The sequence below is a fragment of the Gorilla gorilla genome, chromosome 15, assembly GCF_029281585.2.
Source record: "Gorilla gorilla gorilla isolate KB3781 chromosome 15, NHGRI_mGorGor1-v2.1_pri, whole genome shotgun sequence".
Classification (NCBI taxonomy): Eukaryota; Metazoa; Chordata; class Mammalia; order Primates; family Hominidae; genus Gorilla; species Gorilla gorilla.
In genome coordinates, this window is record NC_073239.2 from 69,991,980 (window position 1) to 70,008,704 (window position 16,725).

At 35.7% G+C, this 16,725-nt stretch overlaps 1 protein-coding gene across 8 annotated transcripts in view; it reads right to left on the reverse strand.

The window, feature by feature from the left end:
- Positions 1 to 2,444: 2,444 nt before the first annotated feature.
- DDHD1 (DDHD domain containing 1) overlaps positions 2,445 to 16,725 on the reverse strand; it is a 106,480-nt gene continuing 92,199 nt past the window's right edge. For 4 of the 8 annotated variants that reach the window (XM_019010178.4, XM_055361400.2, XM_031001906.3 and 1 more), the window contains 5 exons: positions 14,863 to 15,012; positions 12,046 to 12,298; positions 10,823 to 11,014; positions 8,234 to 8,317; positions 2,445 to 3,370 (listed from right to left, as the gene is read on the reverse strand). In XM_019010178.4, the coding sequence (XP_018865723.4) occupies positions 3,189 to 3,370; positions 8,234 to 8,317; positions 10,823 to 11,014; positions 12,046 to 12,298; positions 14,863 to 15,012 (861 nt within the window). In that variant the 3' untranslated portion in view covers positions 2,445 to 3,188. The remainder of the gene's footprint in view (positions 3,371 to 8,233; positions 8,318 to 10,822; positions 11,015 to 12,045; positions 12,299 to 14,862; positions 15,013 to 16,725) is intronic. The other 4 variants (XM_031001908.3, XM_031001907.3, XM_055361401.2 and 1 more) reach the window with 1 other exon arrangement.

Consider the following 16,725-nt stretch of genomic DNA (forward strand, 5'->3'; position numbering starts at 1 on the left):
CACCCAGCTAATTTTTGTATTTTTTGTAGAGACTGGGTTTCACCATGTTCTCCAGGTTGGTTTTCAACTCTTGGGCTCAAGTAATCTTCCCTGCTTGGCCTCCCAAAGTGCTGGGATTACAGGCATGAGCTGCCACACCTGGCCAAAATCCAGTATATTTTTAAATTACGTCCTAAAATACAGAAACACTGGATTATAAACAAGATTACTGTTGAAAAGAAAGTATGAACTAACATAAGGCCTTAGCAAGACTAATTTTAAAGTAAAAATAAAGCAAGATTTAATCTAAGACAGTCTTATTCTAACGGTTAATAATTCTTGGGAAGCTAACTAAAGTTCAGTGATCTAATCAGTACTTGGGAGAATCATCATAGCATGTACACAAAATAGAGAATAAAATTTTAATGGTATCAAAAACAAAACTTTTTTTGGCCGATTTAGTACTTGCTGGAATAAAGTTGCAAAATGTTACTCAGTAACTGACTTAGCTTCTAATCAAGCCAGATTGACACACAGTCTGTATATTAATTAAGTATATACAAATACATCCAATGTTAACATGCACAGACATAGAAACAAGGATACTACAAAACCGAAATCACCATCTCTACTGATGAAAAATGAACTGAAAACAAAACATCCATCCAGTAGTCCAGAACATCTTATTTTTGAAAAGGTTTTGAATATTGCTCTTTCCAAGAATTCAAATAAACTCCAAATGGTTAAATTTGACTGTTTTCTCAACATGAAAAAAAGGAAGCAGACATATTCCTATGGCTATAGGAACATACCTTTTACTCAGTGGTATCAAATTAAAAGGTTTGACATAATTTCACTCTTCTCAGGTAAAAAGGGCTCTTCATATTCTAGTGGTTAAGAATAAATCCCTTCAAGTTCTTATGCATTTGAATGTCATACCACCTACAGCAACATATGCTCAAGTACCTTTAACGATACAGTCATATAGCATGAGTTTAATTTTCCTGAGAACTAAATTAGACCTACAAAATAAACAGGCTATGAAAATGACCTGAGTTCATAGGAATCTCTAAATTAGAGATACTTTAGCTTTGCTAAGATTTCATCAAAAGCCTTTTATAGCAAGGGTTTCTTAGTGAGTCACATACTTGGTCATGGAGCCTTGGAATTTTTTTTAAACATTAAAAAGAAGTGCTTTATGTTGTTGTGCAAATTCAACAAAAGGCCAAAACAGCCAACAGTACTGAAGTGCTAAGTAAAACCTACAAGTAAGCCACAGATTGTACTATCTTATGAAGAAAGGAGGAGGTGAGAGATACAGCTGACCAACTTTGCTCCCAGTTTGACAATGATTATTGGGAAGCTAAGCAATTCCTTGCAAGTTAAGAAAAGACAGCACCTTAAGTGGAACCTAGTGGAAACCACTCAGAAGTGAGGGTTGTGTGCAACAGGGACGGCTACTGATCCCCTCTAGGTAACTGCTCTTTTGTGTGAGAATCCAAGAACATAGAAATCAAGCAGGGAAACACCGGCTTCATGGTCATTTCTCTGAATTATGAATTGCAACTTCTGTTATTATTGTTTGCAAACTACTAAAAGGTCACATGTGAATCAAGTCATTGAACAGCATATAAAAGAATATGGCCTGGCTTCAACCCAAGCTTTTCTTTTTTGTTTTTTAGAGACAGGGTCTGGCTCTGTCACCCAGGCTGGAGTGCATTGGTGTGATCAGAGCTCACTGCAGCTTTGAACTTCTGGGCTCAGGTGATCCTCCCACCTCAGCCTCTTGAGTAGCTGGGACTACAGGTGTACACCACTACAAGTGGCTAATTTTTGTCAGTTTTTGCAGAGAAGGGGGTCTCACTATGTTGCCCAAGCTGGTCTTGAAATCCTGGGCTCAAGAGATCCTCCCATCTTGGCCTCCCAAAGTGTTGGGATTACAGGCGTGAACCACGGTGACTAGCTCAATCCAAGCTTTTCTGATTTGTGATATAATCTAATTCATGGCACTTTAAATGTTTTGGTGCCTTGGTGTATTAACATGTAACATGAGAACAAGATTTATTTACTTACCTCAAGAAGCTAGTACATGGGTTATCGAATGCACTCTTTAAACTTTGAGCCCCTCAGATGAAAAGCACTGTGGAAACAATTACACCTGAAGAAAACCCTTCTAATGCTTCAGAATCCTGACTTACTGTGCCTTGTGTCTCAATGGCACAATGAGAAACAATGTGCACTAGTTAGTGGCATCACATCCCTTCATATATGTTGTTTGGCACACAAATGTTTATACATTTAAAATAGCTGTCATACTACCTATTCAAAAGCATTTACTAGTTTTCTAATAAAGCTAATGAAATGTACCCATTATGGAGTACTCCGTGTCAAGTTTAGAGAAACTTTAGCTTTCTCTGAAGTACATGTAACATAATAAAAAGTTTATTTAAAAAATTGAACTAGTGTTGTATGAAGCCATAAGTTTTTAATGAAAAAAAATGTATGCCACAGTGTCTATATATTCATCTGAAGAGTACAAAGATGGAGTTCTGAGAAAAAAGGGTTTAACACTATAGAAAATAAATCTGGTTCTTAAATTATGTTCAAAGCAAACATTAAAACAGTAATGTCTCATACACTGAAATAAAGCAATTAGAGGTAATAAATTATAAATACAGTAGTTCAAATATTGTTTTAAGCATTAGTTTTTCTAAACAAGTTAAATTCAAAACATTTTAAATCTGTTATATTTTTTCAAAGGGAGTACAAATGAAAGCCTTCATAGAAATCTAAAACAATGATACCACCTTGCGATCTTCATATAGAATATGCTGAACCCTGACCATTTTTAATTTATAACATACTTTGGTTAATACATTATGTTCCATATGCCTTTATATTTGGGAGGAATCAGATTGTGATTTGTAGCCTTTACATGCAGTTTACCCAAACCTTCTTCACATCCAGGTCTTGCTTGATTCTCTGGAGAAGGTTTTGTCAGACTCATAATTAAAATGATGCAAACTGTAAATGACTTCTTCAGAACTGAAAACTTTTTTTTTTAAATAAAGTGCTTTTAAATTCAAATATATGTTGCCCTAAAGAAAACTGAAATATACTTTAACCCTGAAATCTCCGTATCTTGACACACACATTTTAACGGAAAAAAAAAAAAAATCAGTTTTAGGCCATTCATGTCCTTCAAGAGTTCAGATTGGATCTAAATTGGGTTTTGCATCATCATCGTGCTCATGTTTATACATGAAGGTTAAAAGAAAAAGGGCAACATCCAATGATGACCAATAGGCAGTATGCGACGTGACAGCTGACCAATAGCGGCTCTCCACAAGGCCTTCTCTGAGTTCAAAATCAATCCTGTGATCCAACTCCACTAAAAAGAAAAGAAGTTAAACAAATGAATACAGATTATAATAAAATATGTTCTATATAGACTTACTGGAGTTGAGAGTAAAAATTTAGCTAAATAGAAGTGATTCTGTCACTTTTTTAAGAAGTGACTTTCCATTATCATCTTAAGAGAAAAACACTCAAAAGAGCCTCAGTAGTACAGGATTCCATTTGTAAAGTTCTTTCCTTTGTATGCTAAAGTTAATATAAAATAATAAAGGAAGACAAAAAAATCACTTGGCATATCACAGAATATTTTCAGAGTTAAAAAAATTGCTTTCAAAACTTGGCATTACCATTTAATCCTTGTGCCTAATCTATAAAATAAGGAAAACACCCCTCTTGAAGATTTACGGGCCAGGCTTGCATGCAATAATGCCCGTGGGAGTGCAAGAGATCATTCAATCTCCTCCTTAGGGAGGCCCTATATATCCACTAGTTGTGTGAGGGATATGTTAGAAGATAACCATCTGTGTACAATCCTAGAATGTTTTCTTCTCTACTAGGCTGAATGTCTCACAGGCAACCCCCATAAACCCTAGTCTCCATCCAGTCAGCAGGGTCTAACATGTGTCTGGGACATACAAACGCTCATTAAGTGTTTGTTCAACAAAAGAAGAACATGCAGGGTGGCTGGGAAAGTTAAACAGGGAGGAGCAGTGATGATTCTTGGGAGGAAGGACTTTGCTTATAACAGTGCTGTCCACAAACAATTCAGTGAATTCAATCAAGTATTTTCTAAAACCCACAGAAAGTCCTTGCGATTACCTGCTAGAGAAAAATCACCTTAACAAATCAAGGCTCTAAAATAATTCCAATGAGCTCATTTAATAAATTATTAGAGATAAACACTTAAGAATATGACATTTTGATCTTTAGGAACTCCTTTAAACTGTTAATGAGCCGCAGAGTGTTCTGAAGGGTCTGTGTTACAAACAAAACAAAAATGCTCAAATCACTACCAACCAGACACTGTAAAGTCTGCCCCTGAACAAGCACCAAAAGGATTTTAAGAGTAAAACTGGCACAAATTAAGAAGGAGATTGGAGAAAAAGTTGGGTTTTGCTTTATACTGGGAATTTGGTAATCATACATAGGAAATCATAATACTCTAGGGAAATATTTCATATAAATGCTTAAATAGGTATTTTGTGACAATACCATTAGGTAATTTAACAATGCTTATACGGTTGTTATTTTTCTATTAAACTATGCTCTTCTTACAAGGTATGTTCATAAATCTAGCTACACATTTTCAGAGAAGGTTTACATTTAAGTGGTATAAATACCAATTAGGTTATAAAATACTTGTAAAATACATTGACATGGGCTTTTTACTAAGTTTTTTGGGCTTTTTTTTTTTTTTTTTTTTTTGAGATGGAGTCTCACACTGTCACCCAGGCTGGAGTGCAGTGGCACGATCTTTGCTCACTGCAACCTCCGCCTCCCGGGTTCAAGCGATTCTCTGGCCTCAGCCTCCCGAGTAGCTGGGATTACAGGTGTCCACCACCACACCTGGCTAATTTTTTTGTATTTTTAGTACAGATGGGGTTTCACTATGTTGGCCAGGCTGGTCTTGAACTCCTGACCTTGTGATCCACCCACCTCAGCCTCCCAAAGTGCTGGGATTACAAGTGTGAGCCACCGCACTCGGCCTGGACTGCATTTTTAAAATTTAAATTACAATAAGCGAATCAATAACAAGTCAGAAATAGCTGAAATCCATGTGGACTGATGAGTTTGTAAATGTCTTAATCTTTTGTATTCCATGGGACATTTGTATTAGATTTGTAGTACATTCTGACACAATAGACGGGAAGACAAAAATAGAACAAGAAACTGGAATGCTCAAGCACAATGAAGATGAGTCAAGATGAATTACAAAGGAAAAAGAAGATGAAAAACAGTTGGAAAATGTGTTAATATTGGTGAAGACCACAAAGTTATAATTTTTAAGACTTCACTTTCAAATGCCACTTCATGATGTTTTCCTAGTCCAACACTCTTTAGTTACAATTCTGTTTTTTAAGTCAAAGAAAGGAAGATATTTCCTGTTTATAACACGTGTTATTTGGCTCCACTTTGATTTTATGTTCCTGAAATTATTCTTAATACGCTATTACTGTCTTACAACACTGCCCATTGAGTAGACCAAATGTTAAATTTCATTCTTGTCCTATATTATGTGCCCTTATCATTTTATCACTTAAAGGGACTTTACTCAGTGTCACTAACCAGATTGACTCCCTCTATCCTTCCATATTTATCTACAGATTGTCTACATCAAAGTGGGTATTAGGAAGCTAGCTTGTACTTGATGAACCTGTTTCAGTTTCTCGTCCTCCCTGAAAAGGTTTACCCCAGGCAGTCTGGCTATCAGTGCAGTGGACCTCACATCTATGTTGGTTATGTAGGTGGATGGATGAAACTAGGTGGGCCTATGTTCCATCTTTTTTCTCTCTTTTAGGTAGATCACAGATTTCCCAAGGGAGTGAGGGTCTACATAGTAGCACCATTCTGTATGTGTTGTGAGATCAGCTCTTGGCCAAAGTAGGCTCGAATCTATGTGGATTAGCCTAGGACCTACTTTCTCATTATTACCATCTCAAGAATGGGTGTTGTCATACAGGTTGGTAGTTTTTCCCTGGTTTCTCTGAGCTAGGCCAAAAAAAAAAAAAAAAAAAAGAACATAAATCATCACTTCTTTTTCTCTCTGGAATGCCCAAGTGACAGAATTTCTCTATCCATAAAAAAGAAGAATCAGGTTTCTGAACAGTTGAAGAGAAGTAAAAATGAGAAAAGAAGCTGTGTTTTTAAACAATCATCAACTCTTTGCTTACACTGTTTTAAAACACGGATTATTTTCTTTCTGGGGTGTCACATACATAGGCATATTTCTTTCCCTCTTCCCCAAAGTAGAGTATCTGCTACATTCCATGTGGAAGTGCTTGACAATCAAGGAATCTCCATAGTGTGAAGGTCAAGTGTCATCAGTAGTGTGCTTTCATCAGAGAATTCTTTTGTGCACAAGGCTTGTCAACAGACATATAATAAGTAATTATAATATATGGTAGAATATGATGAACCACAAAACAGAGGTACAGTAAAGGACTCCCAGTTCTAAGGAATGAAAGATGGCTTTCACCTGGAGAAATCATAAGAGGCTCTCTGGAAGGAGGAGGATTTGGACATGTAGAGATGAAAAGACATTGCAGGGAGAAGAAACAGCATGAGCAAAACTGCAGAGGTGGGAAGCATGGGGTACGAAGAGAAATATAAGTTAGTTTTCTTGAGAAAAACCAGGAATGATTAAAAGGGAGTAGTTCTGAATTTGCCTAGAAAATTTTGTCAAACCAAATTGTGAAGGGTCCAACAAATCTAGCTATTCATTTCTTTGTATGAATGATTTTCATAGGGTCAAACAAATCTAGCCATTCATTTCTTTGTATGAATGATTGAGACCTTTCTCCAGGTGAAAGCAATCTTTCATTCCTTAGAACTGAGAGAGTCCTTTCTTTTACCTATGTTTTGTGGTTCGTCACATTCTACCATATATTATAATTACTGATGCAGTTATCTACCTTCCCTACTAGAGTTTATGCTCTTTAGAAAATACACAATTTTCACACTAGCATCTTTATAGGCAGTATTGAAATTTGTTTCATCTTATCTTTTCTAGTGACTGCCATGGTCTCTTGGCTCAAGGTAAACAGTGAAGTAAATAATTGTTGAGTGAATGAAAACAGGAAGCGCAAAAAGAAGCCATATAGATATTACCATCTGAATCATTTTGTGTAGTTATGATTACAGGTTTAACTACTTAGGTAGCTAGGTAGTATGGCTTTGAGATACTGGATATATGGGCTACTTGGTTGCAGGACAAATATGAGTGAATTAATTTTCCTTTCTCCAACCAAAAATGCAAAAAACATAAATAAAATTATTTATTTATGAAACAGGCTGGCTTGGGCAGAGACCAGAGAGAGCACTTATGTAAGATAATTTCTTAAGGGGAATTCACTGAGTTAGATCAACGCAAACTGAAGTAATGTAAGAGTTTTTTTTTTTTTACTTGAAAAAATTTATGAAAATTGGTGATCAAATAAAGAAACTATAAAATGAGATTTGGTTAAAACATTAAAAGAAAAAAAATCCCACAAAGCCCTGTAACGTGTTTTGTCAAAGACAAAATCCAGTATTTTTTTTTTTTTTAAAGAGAAGCTGTGGAAAAAGAATCAGAAGTTAGTCATAAAAATAATTTTAAACTGCTAAAGTTAATCCATAGTGATACATTTAGAATATATTGAAAATTAAGAGATTAAAAATATCTCTTACATCCAAGAATACTGTTTTTAAAAGTGAATGTACTCCCCTAAACTACATTAAATATTTGTGTTGAAAGCAATCAACTATGACATACCTACAACCCTAAGTGGTAAATTTACTGATACCTGAAATAACCAAGAATGATGACATTCTTTGTACTATTAGAAACGCTTTTATATCTAAATGTATTAAATGAAAAGAAATAGCAAACCTCTTTGGAGCCTTTAGGACAATAAAGAAGAAAGAAAATGACCTTATGCTTTTCTTCAGGTTCCTTCTTTGTAGAAGTATACACAAATATACTTTAGCACATTAAGTGGCTAGTCAATTTTCAGGTTTCAGAACCACTACCATTTAAGACTAGAAAATATGGGATGAAAATACACATAAAATAGTCTGTAATGGTAACACTGAAGCTGGGATCTCATAGAAGAACTGATCCAATTTTTGAATAAGCAGAAGAACTCTAAGTAGATCATTTTTATAGTATTCTGAATGCTATTCCTGACATATACCATACCGAGGGCATTATCTTTATTCTGCATTACATTTTCCGGAAAAAGAAGTTGTGGGAGATTAAAGAACGATTCTTGAAGTCTGAAATCTGTGAAAAAAAAACACAAGATGCTGTAAAGGGTTGGCTGGTGATTAAAAATGGCCTTCAATGATGTAGTGGCCAAAAGTTAGAACAATACTCCCAAATAAGCTGACTAAATCTAGCATACATAAAGTAGTACACATCTTAATTTTTGTAAGGAGCTCTTTCATGGAAAATGTAAGCATAACTAACTTGAAATATAATCTCATAATCTGTTAACACCCAGATATTCCCCAAATTCATAGCTAATTTAGTTCCTAACCTAGATGCAAAACAATGCTAAAAGAAACAGATCTTTGCATTATATGTTAGAAAAGAAGTCTAGACTTTTCAAAAGAAGAATAGCTATGTAAGATGCTTCAACTGGATGAAAATAAAATAGGTTTCAATTGACAACACTGATTCTTCACATAAAGAAACAGATCATGAATTCTAAGCCTGTGCCCCATTTTACCCTCAAATAGCAAGTGAATCAAAGTCGGTAGCTTCAGAATAAAGGTTATCCAGAAGAACTGAGGCAATTAATGTAAGTAGAAGGAAGAAAGGAGGGAAGCCAAAATCACCTAATCACAATGACCAAATTACAGAAAGAAGATTTAATGAAGAAAAGTTTTATGATTTGCACGATATAGCCAAGACAGCACTTACGACGAGAAATTATGACGATTACACAGATTACGTTATTGAAGCAAGCCAAATAATTAGTAAAGCAAATCTTGGGAATAGGATTTAAAAGGCAGAATCTTATTATAATAGTCCAATTTTAATAGTTATATCTATATCTAGAGGTGAATATGTGTAATATGTATAATATATAAGTATGTGTAATATGTGAATATGTGTAAGACTCATAATTACCTCATATTGAGTCTTGTTGACTATTTTACCATTTGGACTATCAAAGAATTTAGTGTAAGAATGACATAGTATGTATTTTGTTAAGCTCTCAAAATAAAAAGATGCAATACAGCTATGCACCTCTACTAACTGCTGTTCTGGAAGAAAAAACTGGGGGTTTCTCTATTATTTTGAAATTATTATGTTAAACAGAAAAAAAAAACCTAAAAAAGTTTTATTCCCTCAGAGCCTGTAGATTCTATACATACATTTTCATTACCCTTTCTCTAGGGGGTTAAACCCTACCCTGCTCTTCTTGCTCCCTCCCTCACTCTAATGTTTACTAGCACTACTGTTGCGCATTAATGACATTACAGAGAACCATGACTTTTTACCTGCTACCTTACAAAATTCTTTGAAATTAATTTTCCTCAGCAGTTAGAGTTTTCTTGACATCTGCATGTCACAATAGAATTTTGTATTTTCACAATCACATTTTTGATATTAAGTAGAAAAGGAAACAAGTCAGAAATAGTATGAGAACTCTTATAGGAAAAGTAAAATATATGCAAATATCAAAGTCTAAAAAAGAATTTTCCAGACTTGCAATTATAAAATTTTCAGTGTCCAGAGTCTGGCACAGATATAATTAAATTAAAAATGCTGTTGGCCCAAGTAGGAATGTTCAACCCTATTAATAATTCATCCTGGAGTGGAGTTGACTGTAGAAGAATTATTCAGCCTCTAGGAGTGTCACACCTGAACTTTCTAAGAATGGATGGCAATGAATGCCATCATTTTACAATTTAGAGTAGTAGACACAGTAAGAACACAATACTCTAAGTAACAAATAAAATCTGTTTAAAAATTTCTAGAGAAAGAAAAGTTTTCTCCCTGCTATAGTTACAGAAAAGGAGTAGCTAGTTTCAGAATTTATATTTCATTATAGGTGTTGATGAAAAAATAGGACTTGACGTTTTAGTTTTATTTTACTAGACACCTAAAAATAACGTTCAAGTTCAGACTCTTGGAAGTAAATATATACTAAGTGTATTAGTGTTTCACAACTGCTCAACATTTCAAACTTTCTAAGTCCACCGGAGAAAGCTTAAATAAAGATCCATATAATGCTAAGTCCAACATAACTATCCATTTATTTACTCATTTTTTCAATATCTGCTTTACACTAGGTAGCTGGGATAGAATTGGAAGCCATTCAGCAGATCCAATACAATTTCTAAGCTTTGAATAGAAGTAGGATGACTTTGGTATAGCAGTTTTTAAAGTCTCAAGACCAGATACAGCACAGATCTAAAGCAATAATTACACGATTTTTGAGACTGAGAAGATCACATTAGTAAAAATCTACTTTATAAACTTCAGGGGGTACTTACCCTAAAGAGATTTGTTTTATGCTTGATGGTTAAGACCCTGTGCCAAAAGGCCCTAATTATTAATATTCTATTAATTCATCAATGCAGAAAGTAAAACTGCATTTTCCTGGAAATTATTCTTAAAAATATAAGCAGAAGGAAAGCATTTTTTTCTTTCAAAGTTAAGGCACACTTTAGATCTTAGAGTTGACTAGCTAGTATTAATATCTTATACCTCCCTGCCCTCCCCAAGTTTTAAAAAGATACAGTATAAACTTAAGGAAATAATGTATGAACTAACATGCAGAATCGAGGAAGCCAGAACTGCTATGTGGAAGGGTCTGTGTCCCTACGGTGGTAGCAGAAGGTGAGGCAACTGGCTTCTTCTCATCTTCCATTGAGTCTTTTGATGTTTCAGATGACTGTGTTGTAGATGAACGTCCAAATCTTGAGAACAACATTCCTCCAAGTCCCTTTCCAATGCTAGCAGCCCCTGTATTTCACAAAGCAGGGTAGTCATTCTGTTGAATCACACCACACTCTAAGCTAAAGAGCACCACCCATAATTATAGCCAACTGGCAGAGGGACCAAACCCTAGTCATGTTTTTCCAGGGTGGGAACATAAGAAAATTATAATTTATATTGCAGGTTTCTAAATAAAAATGGCGAATAGAATGAGAGTTGTATAAGCTCTAGGAATATAACACAGGAATATATAAACAAAGGAATAAAGATTCTATTTTATTCAAGTGATCATGGTTTATTAAAATATTTGGCAAGATTAAAGTCTTTAATAAAAGAACCATGCCATTGACATGAGTATAGATTTACTATTGATATACTTACTACTGAATTTAAATGGACATGTAAGAAAAAGCCATCAATAAACAATGTATTAACATGAGAAAGTAAAACAGCCAATGAGTCCAGGAGATAAAGCCTATTTATAGTGCCACCTTGTGGTATTTTACATTAAGGCAACTTGTTACCAAAGGCAATGGACAGATTCAAATACCACATAATCGAGTTCCAGTGATACAGCAAACATTGTGCCAGTATTGGAGATCATTCAAAGAAAAATTAAACATCCTTGTTGCCCTCAGGAATCACATAGTTTGAGAGACTTTTAGAATAGATCAGAGAACTGGTTGACAGGGAGCACCCTCTGACACAAGTGCTTTCTCATTTCACAGATGAGCAAGTAGAGCATTAAAAACTATATTATTTACTCAAGATCTCACAGCAAGTGGTAGGACCAAGATTAAAATGAGGGACTTGATTCTCATAACAGCTTTTTCTGGTCCATCCAGCTATCTCATATTCTAAAACTATAAGATCTGATCTAATCAGAGAACTTTAGAGCTTTTTGAGCCTCAAATATGAACATTGGGAGGGTAGTTAATTCTAGACACAGGGATTAACTATTGGGAGTTTCCTAATACATAGAATACTTCTAATCCCCCAAACTTAATGTCTATGAAAGTGCTTATATGCATAGATAAGGAATACTTAAGAGAAATTACCTAATATGCTTGCTTTGCCTATATTTGTTATAGATTCTCCATAGTGTCGGCGGGACAAGACTGGTGAGGTCACAGGGCTTGGTATGGTTGAAATGCCTTCATTCTCTGAAACTGAGGTAGGTTCTTTAGCTGGGTTGAGAAAGCTTGGCTTCATATGTTCATAAGGTAAAGGATTTGAAGTATTGTACCAGTGGATCTGGACAGGTGAAATGTTGCTGTAGTGTTTCAGTATTAATGGTTCTAATCTATAAGCCTTGATTTAAAAAAAAAATTCAAAGAAACACAGTGTTAAATCACAATGCTTGGATTTTAGTAAACTCTTCTTACTCTATTGCATGTTAAGTAAACCTCCGAGAAGGAATTTAATTAAAAAAACAATAGCTATTTCAAACATGTATTTGTATTTGTTCACTGTTAATATGCAGTTGGTCTAATGATGAGATTATGAAAAACAGTCTAGGCTAATAGTGTCTATCAGTTAGTTTTTCAGAGAAATATTTTTATTATGTTCTGATATGTAACAATTAGATTTATTTTAGTCTCAGGAGCAAAGTTGAAGTAGTAGATGGTAATCCTGGGAAACAGCAAATAAGGCCAATTTTTAATATTTTAGGAGCTCTATTTAAGCTCTGTTTTAAAATAGATTGATACAGTAACAGCATAAATCAGATGCCAGCATAAGAGCATCTGTCTCATGTGAAGTAGCAATGAGACAGCAGAAAAGGCAATGGATATGGCATCAGAATCCCCCAAATTCATATTCTGGTTTCTATCACTTATTTTTTAATTTACATTTTTAGAAAATTTTATTTTTTAAGATGGAGATGGGGTCTCGCCATGGTGCCCAGGCTGCTCTCAAACTCCTGGGCTCAGGCAATCCTACCACCTCAGCCTCCCAAAGTGTTGGGATAATAGATACGAGCCACTGTGCCTGGCCTCTGTCACTTATTAATTGCATGATGCTTGTTAAGTCACTAGGTCTTGGAGCCCTGAGTTTCCTGAGCTGTAGAAAGGAGGTAACACTTCCTCTCTTACAGAGATGTAAGAAAGAACAGATAACGTTTGTAAAAACTGCCTTGCACCGTTCTGACGTAAACTATTTAACAAAGTATTAATTTTTTTAAAAATCACAGAAAAACTATAAAACGAATAATACAAATTTAAGAGTTTGGAACCGTCCTTTAAAGTTACAACAAAGTTTAAGTTATACAAAGGACAGGGCTCAGAGCAGACCTATGAACTGAAATTCACTTTCAAGTTACAAGACAATGAATAAAATGAGTATATGTTAATGAAATGCTTATTGTCTAGCTGGGTGTATATATATTTTACTTAATCCTAACAATCCTAGAAGGCAAAATATTATCATCTACATCATACAGATAAGATACAATCTCAGAAATAACTTGGCCAGGATTGTGCAGTTTGTATTTGAATCTTATATTAAACTTCCAGTTCAGTGAAGTTAATATGGCAGTTGTAAGTCTTTAACATATGAGAGATTTTCTAAAATTCGAATGGTTAGTCAATGTTGTTTATTTGGTACTAGCTAAAAGGATCCTTTAAAAGACTTTCCACAATTATATGAAGCTATTTTTTCAGAGAATAAATGCTATTTAAAATAGTTTAACATTTAGTTAAACCAGCCTTGTCCCAAAGAAGTTTTAAGGGGGCATTTTTCTTGTCTGAAAATCTTACTTGGCATTACACTGTTTAACAGGATGCAAGGTTCTTGGAGTGCTTCCATTAAAAAAAATATTTACAGCATAAACATAATAGAGAATAGAAAAATCCAACATCTTACAATTCTATTAGGCTATAATAAAGTTTTATTTTGATGTTCAGTATTTGAATATTTTCATTTTTCAGAGAGCCTACAAAATACATTCCAATATTGTGGCATACTTTAGATTAAAAAAGTATTTAGAGCAGGATTTTTAAGATTTATGGTTTCTAGGTTACTGGTATTACAATTGGTTAAGGTTTGAAAGTCCAGTAGACTCCTGTCTCTTGTATTAACTGTCTGGGAATAATATTTTTACATTACATTCTTGTATTACAAGTGCAACATAACCAGACCATCTCTAAGGTATTTTATCTCATGAGCCCTAAATTAACCAAAACACACGTTTAGTAATCAGATAAATGAAGTGTTTTCATTAATTCGATGGCACCTTGTAAGATGTCTTAGATAGATTTTTACTTTTTGGAGACAGAGTCTCGCTCTGTTGACCAGGCTGGAGTGCAGTGGCACAATCTCGGCTAACCGCAACCTCTGTCTCCCAGGTTCAAGCAATTCTATTGCCTCAGCCTCCCGAGTAGCTGGGATTACAGCCGTGCCCAGCTAATTTTTTGTATTTTAGTAGAGATGGAGTTTCACCATGTTGCCCAGGCTAGTCTTGAACTTGAGCTCAGGCAATCTGCCTGCCTTGGCCTCCCAAAGTGCTGGGATTACAGGCATGAGCACCACGCCCGGCTTTTTTCTTTTTGTTTGAGATGGAGTCTCACTACTCTGTCACCCAAGCTGGAGTGCAGTGGCATGATCTTGGCTCAGTACAACCTCCACCTCCCAGGTTCAAGTGATTCTCCTGCCTTACAGGCACCCACTACCACGCCCAGCTAATTTTTGTATTTTTAGTAGAGATGAGGTTTCACCACGTTGGTCAGGCTGGTCTTGAACTCCTGACCTCAGATGATCCGCCCGCCTCAGCCTCCCAAAGTGTTGGGATTACAGGCGTGAGCCACTGTGCCCAGCTGATAGATTCTTTTTAGGAACAATTTGACATTGAGAAAAAAAGAGTCTATATTGCAACTCACCACTGGATCTGTAGGATGAAAAATATTTAGTAACCGGTTACAAATCTCTCTAGGCAAAATATGGTCTTGACTTCCAGTATTTCCTGGGCGGATGCCACGCAACGCCAAGAAAACTGCTAATGGGGATCCCATACAGAAGAAATTCTCAACCTAAAATGATAAAGTCATCTTAAAGTTTAAAAATGGTGAAGTGTTATTTTTCAACAAAATTTGGGCATAACATAATATATGGCAAAATACAAATAATAAAATTATCTTTGAGTATATTCGTTTTTAATAAGAGTTATCCAGATGGGCTCTGCCAACCATTAACCATTCTAGAATAATCTATTTCCATGAGATACTTCATTATCTTTAAATCTAATACAAGTTGAATAAAAGGAAGATAAGGATCATTTTCTTATATATTTGTATACACAAATCAAATATTTATTGAGGTACTACTTTGTGTGAAGTAATACACTCGGTGCTGTGAGATATAAAGAAAAGTAAGACACAGCTTCTGCACTCAAAATTTACAGTCCTGTGGGGAAAGCAGAATAAAATACGTGCATAACAGAGGGAAATAATGCTTTAAGAGAGTGAAAAAAATTATTCCAACTTTGAAGGCTTTACAGAGGAGGTAGCATATGCATTGGCCAGTAAAAGACGAGAAAGGTTTCTACAGCTGGGGTTGGATATTGGTGCTGGAAAGAATAACATTCCAGGCTCATAGAACCAAATGAACTAAAGCCAAGGTGGGAAATAACTTGGTTTATTTTATTTCATTTATTTATTTATTTTTTGAGACCGAGTCTCGCTCTGTCACCCAGGCTGGAGTGCAGTGGTGCGATCTCAGCTCACTGCAAGCTCCGCCTCCTGGGTTCACCCCATTCTCCTGCCTCAGCCTCCTGAGTAGCTGGAACTACAGGCGCCCGCCACCACGCCCAGCTAATTTTTTTGTATTTTTAGTAGAGATGGGGTTTCACTGTTAGTCAGGATAGTCTCGATCTCCTGACCTCGTGATCCGCCCACCTTAGCCTCCCAAAGTGCTGGGATTACAGGTGTGAGCCACCGTGCCCTGCCATAACCTGGTTTATTTTTGAGAATAAAAATAGTCTGATAGGCTGGGTGCGGTGGCCCACGCCTGTAATCCCAGCACTTTGGGAGGCCGTGGAGGGCGGATCACGAGGTCAGGAGTTCGAGACCAGCCTGGCCAACGTGGTGAAACCCCGTCTCTACTAAAAATACAAAAATTAGCTGGGCGTGGTGGCGGGCACCTGTAATCCCAGCTACTCGGGAGGCTGAGGCAGGAGAATCATTTGAATCGGAGGGGCAGAGGTTGCAGTGGGCCAAGATCACGCCACTGCACTCCAGCCTGGGCGACAGAGCAAGACTCTGTCTCAAAAAAAAAAAAAAAAAAAAAGTAATGATAGTAGAGATGAAATGCAAAATCTACAATGGGATCACTCCAAAGACCATACTCTTAGGACTTTTAAAAATGTTATAACTTACCATATTGTTTTACAATGTATGGTATATATATATTTTTAAAAAAACACTTTGTAAGTAATGGAGATAGATTCAATTAAAAAACTCTTAACGTTTTAAAGAAATTTCTGCATCATTCCACATCTTAACCTGTGTGTTAAGTTCTTGTGAGAAAAGAAACACATTTCAAGAAGAGGTAATACAGTATACAGACATGAGCAAATACTCAACAGGAAATGAGTATTAGGAAACTTATGACATTTCCCATTTAACACTGCAAGCAAGTTATTTGTTATTCAGCTATAGGGTATGTCCTTTCCAATAGTCTAGTCAATGCTCACACCTCCTAAATCACTGCTTTCAACAGGTCATTCTAATACTTAAAAACCCTGC